The sequence below is a fragment of the Diorhabda carinulata genome, chromosome X (genome assembly GCF_026250575.1).
Source record: "Diorhabda carinulata isolate Delta chromosome X, icDioCari1.1, whole genome shotgun sequence".
Taxonomy (NCBI): Eukaryota; Metazoa; Arthropoda; class Insecta; order Coleoptera; family Chrysomelidae; genus Diorhabda; species Diorhabda carinulata.
The window spans coordinates 35,646,238-35,660,750 of record NC_079472.1 but is presented as its reverse complement, the minus strand read 5'-3'; the positions used below and the strand labels follow the sequence as shown (position 1 = coordinate 35,660,750).

The window sequence follows — 14,513 nt, the reverse complement described above, 5'->3', positions numbered from 1 at the left end:
TGTGAATATTTCTTTAATGAAACTTATTAGTTTTTGTTTGAAATTCGCTGGATGTTAACGATCAATTTAACAATTCCGAAATGATTGAATTTAAACGCAAAGTAATGTCGAGATTTATGCGTGAATTCGTTAAAATACAGTAATTTGTGTTTATCTGATGAGCTTTGTTAGTAAAAATATCAACTTCGCAACAACTGATAATAAATACAGATTATACAGTATGGAAACAACAAAATTGATAAAAAATTTTGTGTCGTTATTTCAAGAAGTTTGAATACGGTTGATGTGGCTCACATTTTTAATTTAGAAATATGTTTTTATGAAACAACCTATATATTTTCATTATTCAGGAAGAAACTTCACAATCTATTCCAACTAATTGAATCATCGAGTGAACTTCTGTAATGTTTTGAGTAAGAGATTCTTAAGGCGATTCAAGTGGAACCCTTGGAATAAATAGAAGACAGGTTTATAAACGTATATCCTTTAAGAAATTTTAACATTTTTTGACAAGTATTGCAGCAGAGAGTTCAACTAAGCTAATAACATTTTAATACAACTAGATTAATACAATCATCTAATATCTAAACCAGAATCAGTATTATTAGATTAATGTGGAAAATAAACCGTAGATATTGATCAATGGAGCATTATCGTTTGATGAGTGATGCATAACCTCAAAATGTGAGTATTCGGGCACTTAACGAAGGTGATAATATCCCCTAGAGCTAAAATTATTTTTCAGTTTTTAAATATATTTCCTTCTATATGCGGGGGGTGATTATTATCGATACATACAATTTATTGTGAAGGAAGCTATTCGTATTCTCTCAAAATACCTTTATTCTAAAGCTGGGTAAATTGTCATACATTAAGGGAATATATACCTTTGGATCTTTTTTTTTATTACAATTCTTGTTAAATACATGCAAACCTTTTTTCTGTTTCCCCCCTTATTTCTTCACGCGTACAATTGTCAACTACAAATAATTTCACAATCTATGGACCCCATACCAATTTTTTGAACATACCAAAAAATTTGAAATTAGTAAATTATCAACTAACAAGGACTATAAATTGTCATGTATTGAATTTACACAACTATCAACCATGTATAATATTGAATATTGAACATTTAATTCATATAGAATCATTGACCCTGCGTTCTTCAATTTATTTCTCAACGAAATAGATCCGAGGTTAAGCACCACATTATGCTTTGATTGGAAAAACCTCAAAAAACGCAAAAAAACCTGAATAAGAGAAGTTGTTGAGTAGTCTATAACAAAACTGGTTATTAATGAAAATTAAATATAAATGGTGACATTAGAAGAACCCATCTTGCTAGACTTTTGTGTATATACAAAGTTATATTTCAACATATATTTGACATGATCTAGCATTCATTATTTACAACAACCACTGTATATATATTTACAACCACTTTATCAATATTCACAATTAGAGGTATTTCGTTAACCAAGCTATCTTCTTCAGAGAAGATGTTAGACGATATTAGCTATAAATAATATGTTTAGAATGTACTATTGTTGTGAAAAAAGATAATTCCTGCTCTATAATTTGCGGAAATATCTGATTATGAATAAAAGCCAAATTTATTTGGAAACTATTGCTTCTTGCAAGATGGAACATTTTCCTGTAATAAACAAGAGATGACAAGTTACCTATTTTCTTTGACAATATTTGATTTGGGTGTGACCAAGGCAAAGAATGGACTCATAGATGTGACGGAGAAAATCAAATCTTACTGATGTTGAATGAAATTTCTTGGAGTGTAGAGCTGAGCATGAACACAAAGTTGAGAATATATGGAACAGGAATCAGACCATTCATTACATCTGGAGTCGAAACCATTCACTTGTTCGGGAAGAACAAAGATCTTCGAATATTGGAGAGAAAATTTTAAGGAAGATACTTGGACCTGTCAAGACTTTCAAGACAAAATACCTAAGAATAAACCACGAGATCAAGTACGAAGTAGAAAAAGGATGATACAGTGACAGTAATCAAGATCCAGAGGCTGAAATTGTTGAATCATATACGAAGATAATATCCGAAATCCCTGATATGAGGTAACAGAGTTAAAGCACGCTGGCAACAACAAATAATGCAGGATATTGCTGAAATTGGGGGTAAGGTATTGGATTAAAATCGTAGAAGATAAAAGGAAGTGAAAAACGATAGTGAAGGGAGCAAGCAAGAATCTGTGACAGGTTGGAGAGTGAACAAAGAAAGCGGAATAATTCACCTGAAAAGATGAATCCACAGAGCTCCTATTTGTTGTGTTTAATTCCTAGTAATCAATTTAAAGAAAGATTTTGGTTTGTCAGTAGAATATTATGAAAAACAAAAACAGTTGGTATCTGACACGAAATGAACTTATATGTTTTAGAGCTTTCGAATAAATGATTTTAAAATCAATATTATTTACACCGAACAAAGAATTTTTGTTATGATGATTGGCTGATGACTGTTGTAATAAAAACTTGCTTTGTTCTCGACTTACTATTTGCCTTCTTTCTCCAAATATTTTTCGCTCTTTTTTCACACTCCACACTACTATAAAACGACGAAGAGATTTTTTTCTTTTCCTATCAATTAGATCCAAAAAGATCTTTAAGAAGATTTACTTTACAAACTGTATATATCTAGTTTTGAATATTTAAACAACTACTTTATCTGAATGAATTTCACTTATTAAGATAGTCGAGACTATATCAATTAATTGGGAACTTTGTTAAAGTAAACTGTATTGCGATACGATTGGTTCTGGAAATACAAATAGGAAGTAAACTTGAAATAGAAGTGCACGTTTAAATTTATGATGATCGACAGTTTTTGGAATTTACTTAGTCCTGGAACTGATATTATAAAGTGATTATAGTTAAAAACATTATAATCGTGAAATTTTTATATTAATCAATTAGGATTAAACTGCATTTGATCTTCAATTCAATTCAAATCTTTGATCTTCAATTCAAAATCGTTTTTATATCTACATATATAGTATGGAAAAACCGAATAGAATTAGGAGGTTCTTCAAAATGTAAAAAACTATACAGGAAAACATACAGGAACAGAAATACGAAGAAAAGTTTGTCCACTATGTTTGTAATGCGTGAAAAAATATTTAAACAGCAAATAAACTTAGTGAAACCATCAAATTATTTTCTATATAATCTATTTTGCAACCAATAGCTAATTCTTAGTGAACAACAATTTCTACACGACGAACTTTTCTTTACGTTCTTGTATTTAGATTCCATTATAATTAGCATCTATTATTCAAATCATTCTTAAAGGATGTACAAAAATTTACGACAAAAAATTTTATTGTTTATTTTATAGTGCATTTTAAATATATATATTTGAATATAGTATGTACAAAAAATTTTTTCTCAATTTTATTTTACCCTGTTCATTTTTATCACACAAAAAATAAATCAACAGTTGAAGTTTCGTTTGGTAAGAGAAATTAACATTTTTATTAATGCCCTTAATGCAGTGGTTTCCAGCCTTTTTGTAACTGCGCCCCAAATTTGTTGCGGTTCCTTAATGTTTCTAACAAAGTATTTTCGAGATTATTCAACTGATATTGTAATTTATTTAAGGGGCTACAAAATAATATACAATATTATGTGAAAATATAGATAAAAAGAAATAAGATACGAGAAATAATTATTTTAAATGTGGTAAAACAAATCTTACAAAAACAGGCTGGAAACCACTGCCCTAATGAGATTCGATTTAACAACTAAAGGATTGTAAGCAGCGCTCACGAATCATTGAGATATCAAAGCTATGAAACTAGAAAAATCAAATCAATTTAATCAAAAAAGTAAAATATCGCATATTCCAGTCAGCTTTGAGCCCGAGACCATTTGACTGCAGCACGACAACCTAATCAATGCATTTTTGTTATAAATCTAAGAGTGATAAAATTCAAATATGAAATCAATAGCTATTTCATCAATTTTTTATCGGGGAATTACGCGGAAATTTGAGTCAATATATTTTTAGTATACAGTGTACATTATAACTTTGAATTTATATTGTATATTTTCAATTATACCATGAACTAATCAATATATATCTACAGGGAGATGATTATTTGTAACATCTTGTTGTTCAGCCCACCCTTTTCCGAGATATAACCCTTAAAAGATGATGACTAATATTTGAGTTCTTATTTTTTTGTTCTAAAATTTCAGTTAAGCTTTAATCTTGTAATTCTGTAGTTTTTGTGCGTTCGCAAAGGACTAACTACTTTAACTACTTTCTACTCAATTTATTAAAAAATTTTTAAATTATGGTTGGGTTTATTTTTTTCTATACAGCTATTTGCTTCAGGGGAAAAATTTAAGTTAAAAAAATATTTTTAAATAAAACAAGGACTATGTCTCATGAATTTAGATAATAAACAAAAAAATATATTTCTTGTTGTTATAACATTCTATATTCCAACCAAAAAAAATATTGGATCTCTAGACATAAAATTTCAACAGTAGTTTCCGAAATATATTCCAAAATAGAAATGAGATGTTTTGAAATTCAACTCCTCAATTATTGGATTTTTATTCTGACGCAGCTATTGAATTGACTAATCAGCATTCGTATATTGCATGATTTGGAATCCGAGCGAGTCAAAACTCAATTATCGGTAACCCCATGGCAAGTTTAATAGGGATAATTAACTTTCGAACAAGTGCAGCTCGAAATTTTTGTTATGAATATCCACCTCATATGCTCCACAACAAACGTTTTTTGAACACTCCATTAAAAATTCCAATAGAAATATACGGAGATTCATTATAATATTGAAAATATCAATGAAATATCTATTCAGGTTGAGATAGATGTACAAACAAACATCCCACATCGGGAGAAGTCGACTATGTGATGTTTCTTCAGGTTATGGAATAACCAGAAATGCTCAATGACATTTACATTATTTTCACGTCAAAATTCAACTGTCTGCCATACAGTGTGTGACTTAAGAACTGCAGGGAGATATTTTTAGTGTATCAGTTTGCCGTAACTGTACGTTAGTCTTCAAGTTTAATTTCTTTCATTGATAATATACCATGAAACAAAACCGCGTACATAACTATTTTGATAGACATTTTCTTCGCTGTTGTTTATGTAATTGAATCTTCTTGTAGCCCCACACGGCTCTCTTGGCAGATAGGAATATCTTTTGAGATAGTAGTTTGAAGTTCATCATTATTTAACAGTGAACGCACCTTTTGCAAATCGTCACGAGTACGTTGCAACCAATTTTTTCTCAAGAAAATGATCATGTAAACATTAATTTAGAGTTGATTGATCGTAGCTCTTCGGACCTCCTGCAGTCATACGTCTCGATCTCTTAAGATTTCTAAGAAAAACTGAAGAACTATCTCAGTGAAGCTCACCTAATCGCGAAAGGTTTTTTACACCACATACGTGTTGCAAGCGATCAATAATTTGTTATGTACTAGAGCCCACAATCATAATTGATTATATTCCTTTGACAATTCGATATTTCGATGGAATTTCGTAAGTACTGTAATGTTTTTCTTATTTATTCTGATCGTCGGGTAAATTAATGAACAAGGTCTCTTACGTTCTTAATTTATTTAAACAATATACACTATACTAACTTATAATAATTCACTTATCACTATCACTCAACTAACTTATATAATTTATTTGAATTCTTCGATTACTTTGCAATCCGTTCTGTTCACTACGACTATTTATGATAAACTGAACTTAACTGCGCTAAATATCCTAACGAATTCTAGAAAAATAAGAAATAAATAAACAGTACTATATATTATCCAAAATAAATAATGTGAATAAACCGCTTGCTATAAAAACGGATATAAAAAACAAACATCAAACGGATTCCGCGGTTTATAAAAAGCAAGTCAAAGGCACCGCGCGCGCCTTCACCGAGTTTTAGAATTTCACTAAATCTAGGCAGGACCGGCTCTAGGGCGAAGACACGTTCGTAGCAGTACCATTATCTGAAGTCAGAGTCAGAGCTACTACTAAAATATTCTGATATACAAAAACGCATTGTGCACAGCTCTTCGTGATATATGAAGTCTAATAAAACGAACATCTTTTAACAGAACCAGGAGCTGTTCACGTACCTCTGCTCGACGTTTAGCTTGAATCTTGGTCAATTCGTGTGGCATTATTCGACAACTTTTATAGATCTTTGGTGGATTTTGAATTGAGGTGTATGGTATCTTCAAAAGATCCAATAATTAGCGAGTGCTAGTACTTAATTGGTTTTCTAATGCTTCCCTTATAACCTCAATATACCACGAAGGTTGATAACCTAAGCGCAAACGATTTTTAAGCTTCAAATCTCCATCATTGCAACGATCAAACCAATGCTGTTTTGTTCGCTCATTAACTGTGTCTTCTCCTTGTATTTCACATATTTTACTTGTTAAATTTTTGTTTCTAATAATTTCTTAACAATACACGAATTTTATATTTATCACACCTCATAATTTTTCATAAAAACGTACTGTGGCGTAAATAATCAAAAGAGAGACTGATTAAAAGAAAAATGAGCAAATGTAATCTTCATTTAATTGAAGACTAACCTTAGCAAGTTACGACATAGGAAGGTGGAAATTTTCACATATGAAAACCGATAATACTTTTAAAGAAATTTTAAGTGAAAACTGTTGAGATCCATAGTTATAAAAAATTAGTTACATACCTGGTTAGCAAATAGTGCTTCAGTCTCGTCGAACATAAGATAGTACCACAGCAACCAGAGAAAGTTGTTGAGAGCAAATGATGCAAATAAATTCATGTGTATAAGAATGCGAGCACATCTCAATGTTCTGAAATAGAAAAACTATGGTTAGTACATTTGAAAATGTTATAGAAGTTTGTGAAACAATATCAAAGAAGTTGTGTACATTATTTGTTATATTTATATTTGTTATATTTAGATTGAAGACATGCATATCTCAACAGCGACACAAATTAAAATTTACTTTGTAACTTTGTATTCAAATAGCTTTCCAAGAAAAATGCCCTGGAGCTTACATGGAAAACAGAATTATTAGAGAGATCTGTTGTGGATCATAAACTTGTTAAATGGTAGGAAAATCAGACAAGCAGAAATAAGCCCGACTATAGTGCTAAAATATCGTCTCAAGCATTTTAAAAAATGTATTGTGTACTATGCACTATTTTAGATAACATTTTATGTTTTATATTTCATCATAATTTGCTCAGTGATAAACATAATTTCCAAAATTTGGCAAAATATTTCAAGAATATGAAAAATATATTTTCAAAAGAATAAACTGATTGGCTTGAATGCCATGTACCAGTTAAATCTCGAAAGGAATGATTCAAGTAGTGCCACATGAGGATTAGTTTTTTGTGTAATCAAAAGAACAAAGTCTGTAGCAAAGTGGATGGCAATTCATCGCAAATGACCCTTGGGGTTAACGCGACTTTAAAAATTGGCGACATCTGCGCTATCGCCAAAATTACGAATCTTATATTAGAGTCGAGAATTCATTTAATTAATCTAGTAATTTAAGGAATTGGTAGCGCAAAGAATCAAATTGATGTGACGGGTTAATAGTATCATTATCATTATTCACAGTATACGATTTGTTTGATTGTTGAACACTGTCAAATATACAGTGTGGAACACATTTTCATTTTAAGGATTATTTGTAATAGTAAAATCAGATGTATTGTTACGAACTCGTCCTCTTACATAGTCCGTGGAGCCAGCTTTGTTCGATTATGTTAAAAGAATCTAAAGTTTCTTGATTGCACCAGGTACACATTCCAAGAACAGTTTAGTTTCAGTTTCGTTAGATAAAACTTGGTTCTCGAAATACGAGGCAATGTAATTGTAAGTGTGTTGGGCGGTCGTATTTTTTGTGAATGGAGTTACTATTAATTCGCAAAAGCTATGCAATTTTCATAGAACAATATTTTCTTTGCCCTGTTACAACGGCGACTTCCACATTTCATCCTTTTTAATTTCCATTTTTTATGGTTTTAAAACAGTCACTTTAGGCCAGATCTGGACTGTTGGTTTTATCTTCTGTCGTATTTTTGAGATTTTCTTCTTAGATTGGTCCAATAATATATAGTGATAATCACAGTTAATCTTTAATCTTGTTTCCGAGCAGGCTTTGAATTATATACTGATTGTATCGTGAAATATAGACACACCTACAGAATCCAGGAGTCATTTTAGACTATCCCGTTACATATAACGCTACTCTTCCTATTATCCTTAGCAAAAGTTGAGTGGCAAAACATCTATTAGGACTAACATTAGGATTTTCGATTCGCTTTCTTGAAAAAAAATTACATTTCTTCAAAATATAAATAATTGAAACAATTTTTTTTTGCATTTCAATTATCGATAGAAAACAGAAACATTACTTCTCTGATTATTTTAGCGATCATTTATGGGTCTTGATCCTTGGACAATGAAGGATATCGATTTTGATTCTTTCACGCCAATAATAATACGAAATAATCGTAAATAATTTCTGAATCATGGAAGCAAGGAAAATACTTTGAGGTTCTTTTGGTATAAATCAAGGAAATATAAAATCTAGCATGTATTTTTTTTGATGTAAGTCCTGCTCCAAGTATCAGTCCATGTAATTGTATGGTATAAAATGGACACCTACTTAGGTGAAAAATTCTGCTAAACATTGATCTGAATCTCAAATTACTCGTTAAATTTTGTTCTAATCTGAGAAAGGAGGCTTTTGAAGTTTAAATGTTCATGTAAAATAGTGAGTAAACTCTTATGAGGATTATTTTCATTTTTTTTTTGGAGTCATAATAATATATTTTAAGTCAATCTTTGCCTCAATTGCATTTATCTCAGTTAAACAACAATTTTTGATCCCCACATCGGAAACTTTTCTCACGTACTGTTTAGAAAAATAATGAACAAACTAATTGAGGGACCTCAAACCTTAAAATTTGACAGCTGTCTTTTACAATTAAGTATTTATAAAAAACAAAATAGGATATTGTTCAAGAAATGGGGAAAGTTGCCTTTCCATGGCGATTTAATGCTAATATACATTTATCAAAATTAGTGCCAAAGAACGTCTGATGCAATGAGAAGGGTGTAAATCTACTGCAGTTGCCGAATGTTACATAGACGACAACATAAAGTGAGAAAGTAGAGAAACATAAAAGTAAAATTCAGAATATGATATTTTTCACTCCGAATGAAAAATAATTAACATGATACGCTCAATTTTCATCCTGTTTGCATGTCGGCGTAATATTTGCTTAATTATAAAAATTATTCCAATAGATATAACATGAGATGCAATGTTTGCTCCGCCTCAAGGCATTTTATTCATTAATATCTGCTAGTACATCACTGGTTGTAGAAAATCGTTTACAAATTGAACGAATTTTTTGCTTCCCTAGCATAAAAACATGTACATCTAGTTTGAATTTTATTAGGATATAAAGTAACTCAAAAGATATATTTTTGATACAGTCTCATCAACTACGATTTATATGTTCAAGCTTTATGAGAACCGTCGATTTTATCTCCGTAGGAGAGATTAAACTGAACTAGTTGAATTGGGTATATAGAGTGGTGATCATATTTGAAGGAATCAAGTTGATTATATAGTTTTTGTACAAGAACGAAATACTGATAAAAGATCTTAGAGAGGAACTCGAAAAATAATTAATTATTTTAGAATTTGGTGGGATAGCTCACAGTATTATTAGCTAATGATATACGAAATATAAAATTAGATATTGAATTTCGAAGCATTTTTTACATTCTGATTGGGATACGATCAAAACATTTGATTTAAATGCACCAATCGCTTCTTCAGGTGTAGTAAAACTTTTACTTCACAAAATATTTCTAATATGTGGGAATATGAAGAAATCATTGGGTGGAGAATGATTCAGTTTTGGCAAACAAATGTTGGAGTATCATTCAGAATTGATCATTCTATGTTGCTTTAATGCAAAGAAGGCATTCTGCTATTTAGGAAAAACAGTTGCTTCGAAGTGATTCGTGCGCGAACAAATTTCGTTGGATTTGGCCCGTTTTGAAAGATCCATAAAGTCTATTTTTACGTTGTTGCGGGCTCATATACATAGATCCATGATTCGTCACGAATTTTTGAAGCAGCGCGATTTTTGAGCGATTGTCAAATTATACTTTACCCTACGTGAACAAATCTTTTTGCCAGCTAACACGTTCGGGTACGTTCACCATTAAAAATGTAAAACTTCATGACAAGGCTAGTTTTGACATATTCAAATTAATGTCGTCATATCTCAAAACTATGTAGCAGCCCTCGTATACTAACTTTCTTGCAATTTGCTACATTCGCACTATAGCGTGAGCCAATTCATTAAGTCGACGCAAAACAGTCTGTTAAGATGACAAGAGGAAAATAGAACCCAACATAGGTCAACATAGGTCACAAATTTTTCATACTTTTTGAAAATATATTCATATGAGATACTTTTTGTGATTGATTTATTACCTAGGTAATAAAACCAGATGTATTAGACCAATATAACTAGAGCTAAATTTATTATTATTGTCATAAAAATTTTATATTGCTGTGAGCACGAATATTCCCTGAAAATATCTCTATAAATGGAGAGATAGTTACCATATTATCAGAACGACGATATTAAACGTTTATAAGCCGTACATAAAATTATGATTGAAATATGTTTGGAAAGTAATATTCGAGTTTACATAAATGAAGTTTGTGAAAAAAATACGAACGATAAAGTAATATAGAAGATGAGAGTCATCTTAAAATTATTTTCTCATTCTCACTTAATCAATTAATCGATACTACTCAAGGACACGCATATCGTAGTTTCATTGTTGTAGGACTTTTGTTGTTTAGTGACATTATTATTTTTATTATTCAATATAGTTGCATTCGAGGGCCATACAAAGACTATAGCGGTCACACAACTTTGCGATACACTTTTTAAAGTGGAATTTGTGTTTAGTTTCAGAATAGACTTAAATTTCGGCGATAGTCCCTTTCAAGCGGGCATATTTTTAAGGTCAGAGAATGAAAAAGTTGCTGGTGGCTAGATATGGAAAATAGGTTAATGTGGAAGCAATTTGAAGCCCAAATTATACAATTTCGACATTTTGCCATTTTCAAATCAACTTCTCTCAAAATACTGCAACCCAAAAACTAAGAATCTCTCTCAAATTTATACACGTGGTTTTTGAAGGTTGGAACTAACTGAAAATCGAATTGGTTTGATACTTGTAACTCCATGTATGAGTCAGCGAAACAAAATTTTCAGTCCATCTTGCATGATATTATTTTCCATGACCTAAACAAATAATCATACAATATCCATAATATATGGTGGGTATCTTAAAACTGAGTTCACTAAATTTTTGATTGAGCGTTGGCCTGGTAACACAACGGTCGTTCTACTGATTAACTCTAAGCGGTTATTTTGAATTTCCTTCTGTAATTTGGTCGATTGCTAACAGTATAGTAGTGAATCGAAGGTTTGAGAATTTATTAGTAAAGTAGGAAGGGAGAACGATGTTTATTTAAGGAAAACATGCAATTTTTTCTAATTATGTATTATGAACTTAATTTGAGAAAATTAACAAGTAATATACGTTTAATTTAAAGAGATTTTCTTAGCTAAAATCTACAATCACAAATTAGCAACAATTTTTTCCATTATTACGTGAGATTAATTTAATAAATATAATAAAGTTTATAAATCGAAATCCAGATTGGTCTTCTTTTATGTTTTAGATATTGAATGTATCTTCATATCTTTTCTGCGCCAAACTTCTTCGATCGCAGTATCAGCACATTTAAGGTCTTCTTCGGTCCAAGACGTTTTAACGGTGGTCCCTTGCATATAAGAATGAAAAAATAAGTCACTAAGGGTTAATGACGCTCAGACTAGCGGCATAATCCCAAATGGTCTTTTTGTAATAAAAAAATCATACATAATTGTTGAAAATTGTAATTATCATCAAATAGAACAATTTTAAGAGAAAAGGGGAATTATTAATGGAATCAGCATTGAAGTTTTTTTATTTACCGACGAAACGTGCCTACCTAAACATTAGATTAATTTTCTTTTCATTCAGAGATAAACGCCATTGCCCAGTGAGGGCTATTCCCTCAAACAATTCCTTCAGTACCTGCATGACCTTACGGATCGTCAATTCAGACTTGTCTTACTTTACCACATTTGGGATACTATATTTTTTGTTTGGCTTGTTTAATTTGTTTGATAATAATTTCAATTTGTTTAATTAATCTTCTAAGGTATCTAAACATCGACCTTTTTTGTTTATCAAATGATTCCAAACTGTTTTGTGGTTGATTCCCAGTGCATCAGCGACGTTGCATGTCCAAAATTTCATCCACTTTTAATGTCGCAACGATGCAAATTTTCCACAACCACATTTCCCTCGATGATATGCTCAAATCAATTACGCGTGATACGATCAAATACAGCCACAATTTATTTACGTGTTTTTGTTGTAAAAATCGGAAAATAGGTTCATATTAAAGTGTATAGTTTAGTTAATTGCTTAATTAAATTACTAATTACTTAAATTTTCTGGTAATGATAATAATTAGAAACAAATAAATGGATAATTGGGGGATTTAAGCGTGATTAATTGATAATTTTTGGTGTACCGTAAATTGATATTCCCAAAAGAATATCCTCCCAACACATATATGTAACAAATTAGTATTTGTGGAACTGATTTCATTATAGTGAAAAAACATGACAATAAATATTGGAACTAATGGAAATTATGAGAACCTAACTTTGTTATAAAGGATAATTGAATTATTGATTCAATTATGTATTGCTGAAAATACAGAATGTGCGTAGATGCAGGAGCGGATCCGGAGGTCTATGTTCGTATAGCCGACAGCCAAGAATTATCAAAAAGAACGTCAATGCAATTCGTCCTGTTCTGTAAAGTTCTCACTTTGAACGTGTTTATTTATGTCGCGGAAAATCAAATAAATGTCTCGGTTTTTTGTTTTCAGTGTCAGTTTTTTCATTTGCATCTCATTTTCTGGATATTTTTTTTGCCATCATTCAATTATTCCATTCTTTACATCTATAGAAACTAATTAATGCAACACGAACAACAGTTTTAAGTGAATAGATGTATGTTTGTATATAGATATTGGGGTATCATATACACTGCGACCCAAAAATGTATTGTGTCCCCCTTTCTTGCTGCGATACTGGGAAACCCAGGGTCTACAGCCAATCTGTTAATTCCACCCCTTCTAGAAAGTCTAGAATTTGGAATTGCTGTAGCTGCCACAGATCTTCGTCTTATATTTTATACGCTTCCAAGTGTAGTGCTTTGGAATTACGTAGTATTTCACACTTCGAGAGAATGTGGATAGAGGTATCGTCCTCTTTGTAACAAAATCTAAACGCCGCTTCATCCGCTGAATCTAGCATTTTAGAGTATCTGTTGAGGCAACAGTACATCTTTTTTGGTTATAGTTACCCAAGAGAGTCTTTGCCTGTCTTTTTCAAGGCTTTTGTTGTGTAGCTGATACCACACAAGGGTTCGTCTGCCCTCGCTTTAGCGAGCTTATCAGCTATTCCATTTCCCTTCGCTCATGGTCGATATTGGAGCTTAAAGTTCTAATATTTGCGTGGCTATCAGACAGGATGATGATCTCTTGTTTGCGATTCTTCGTCTTTAGATTGAACTGGATACAATTTTCAATTGCATTAATTTCTACTTGAAAAATGCTTGGTGTGTTGCACAGGTTTTCAGAGTGTTTGTTTTTGGGCCCGTACACTCCTAATCCAGTTCTGTCTGCTGCTTTAGATCCATCCATATACCATTTATTATCCTTTCTAATTATTTCTTGCATGGTATTTTCATACCACTCACTTCTACAGCTTCGAAATGAATTGAATTTTTTCAATGCATCATTCTGAGGCAACCCGACCCTAAATAAAGACCAAATTATTTAGGGACAGTTTTTCTTTGGTGACTCCGTCTCTGAACATTCTAAGTGATGTTTTATCTGCTAAGCTTTCCAGTACCATGTGAAGAGGTAGAATCACTTCTAGTGTTGCTATTGCACATAATTTCATGGTTTTGGTTACACATATGCAAACCTATTGTCCCTAGTTGTATTCAGACTAGTCCTAGTACCCCAAACCACTGCCTCATCATATGTGATGATCGGTCTCGCAATTACCGCCGTGTACATTCATAGTAATTTAGATGCAAATATATATATATATATATATATATATATATATATATATATATATATATATACAATAAGTATTATACTATCCGTAACAGTCAGGTTTCGTTCTAACGCCATTCCAAATATTAATGAACTGTTAACGACATTATAATTAGGATCGGCTCTAATATTCTCGCACGTATCAAAAGCTTTGTTCGGAATTCAAATTCCGAATCGATT

General features: G+C 31.4%; 1 protein-coding gene across 5 annotated transcripts in view; it reads right to left on the bottom strand.

Annotated features, from left to right (window-relative positions):
- The window catches only part of LOC130901707 (calcitonin gene-related peptide type 1 receptor), a 200,808-nt gene that overhangs the window by 48,539 nt on the left and 137,756 nt on the right, over nucleotides 1–14,513 (bottom strand). For all 5 annotated transcript variants that reach the window (XM_057813247.1, XM_057813248.1, XM_057813246.1 and 2 more), the window contains one exon: nucleotides 6,746–6,872. In XM_057813247.1, coding sequence (XP_057669230.1) covers nucleotides 6,746–6,872 — 127 coding nt within the window. The remainder of the gene's footprint in view (nucleotides 1–6,745; nucleotides 6,873–14,513) is intronic.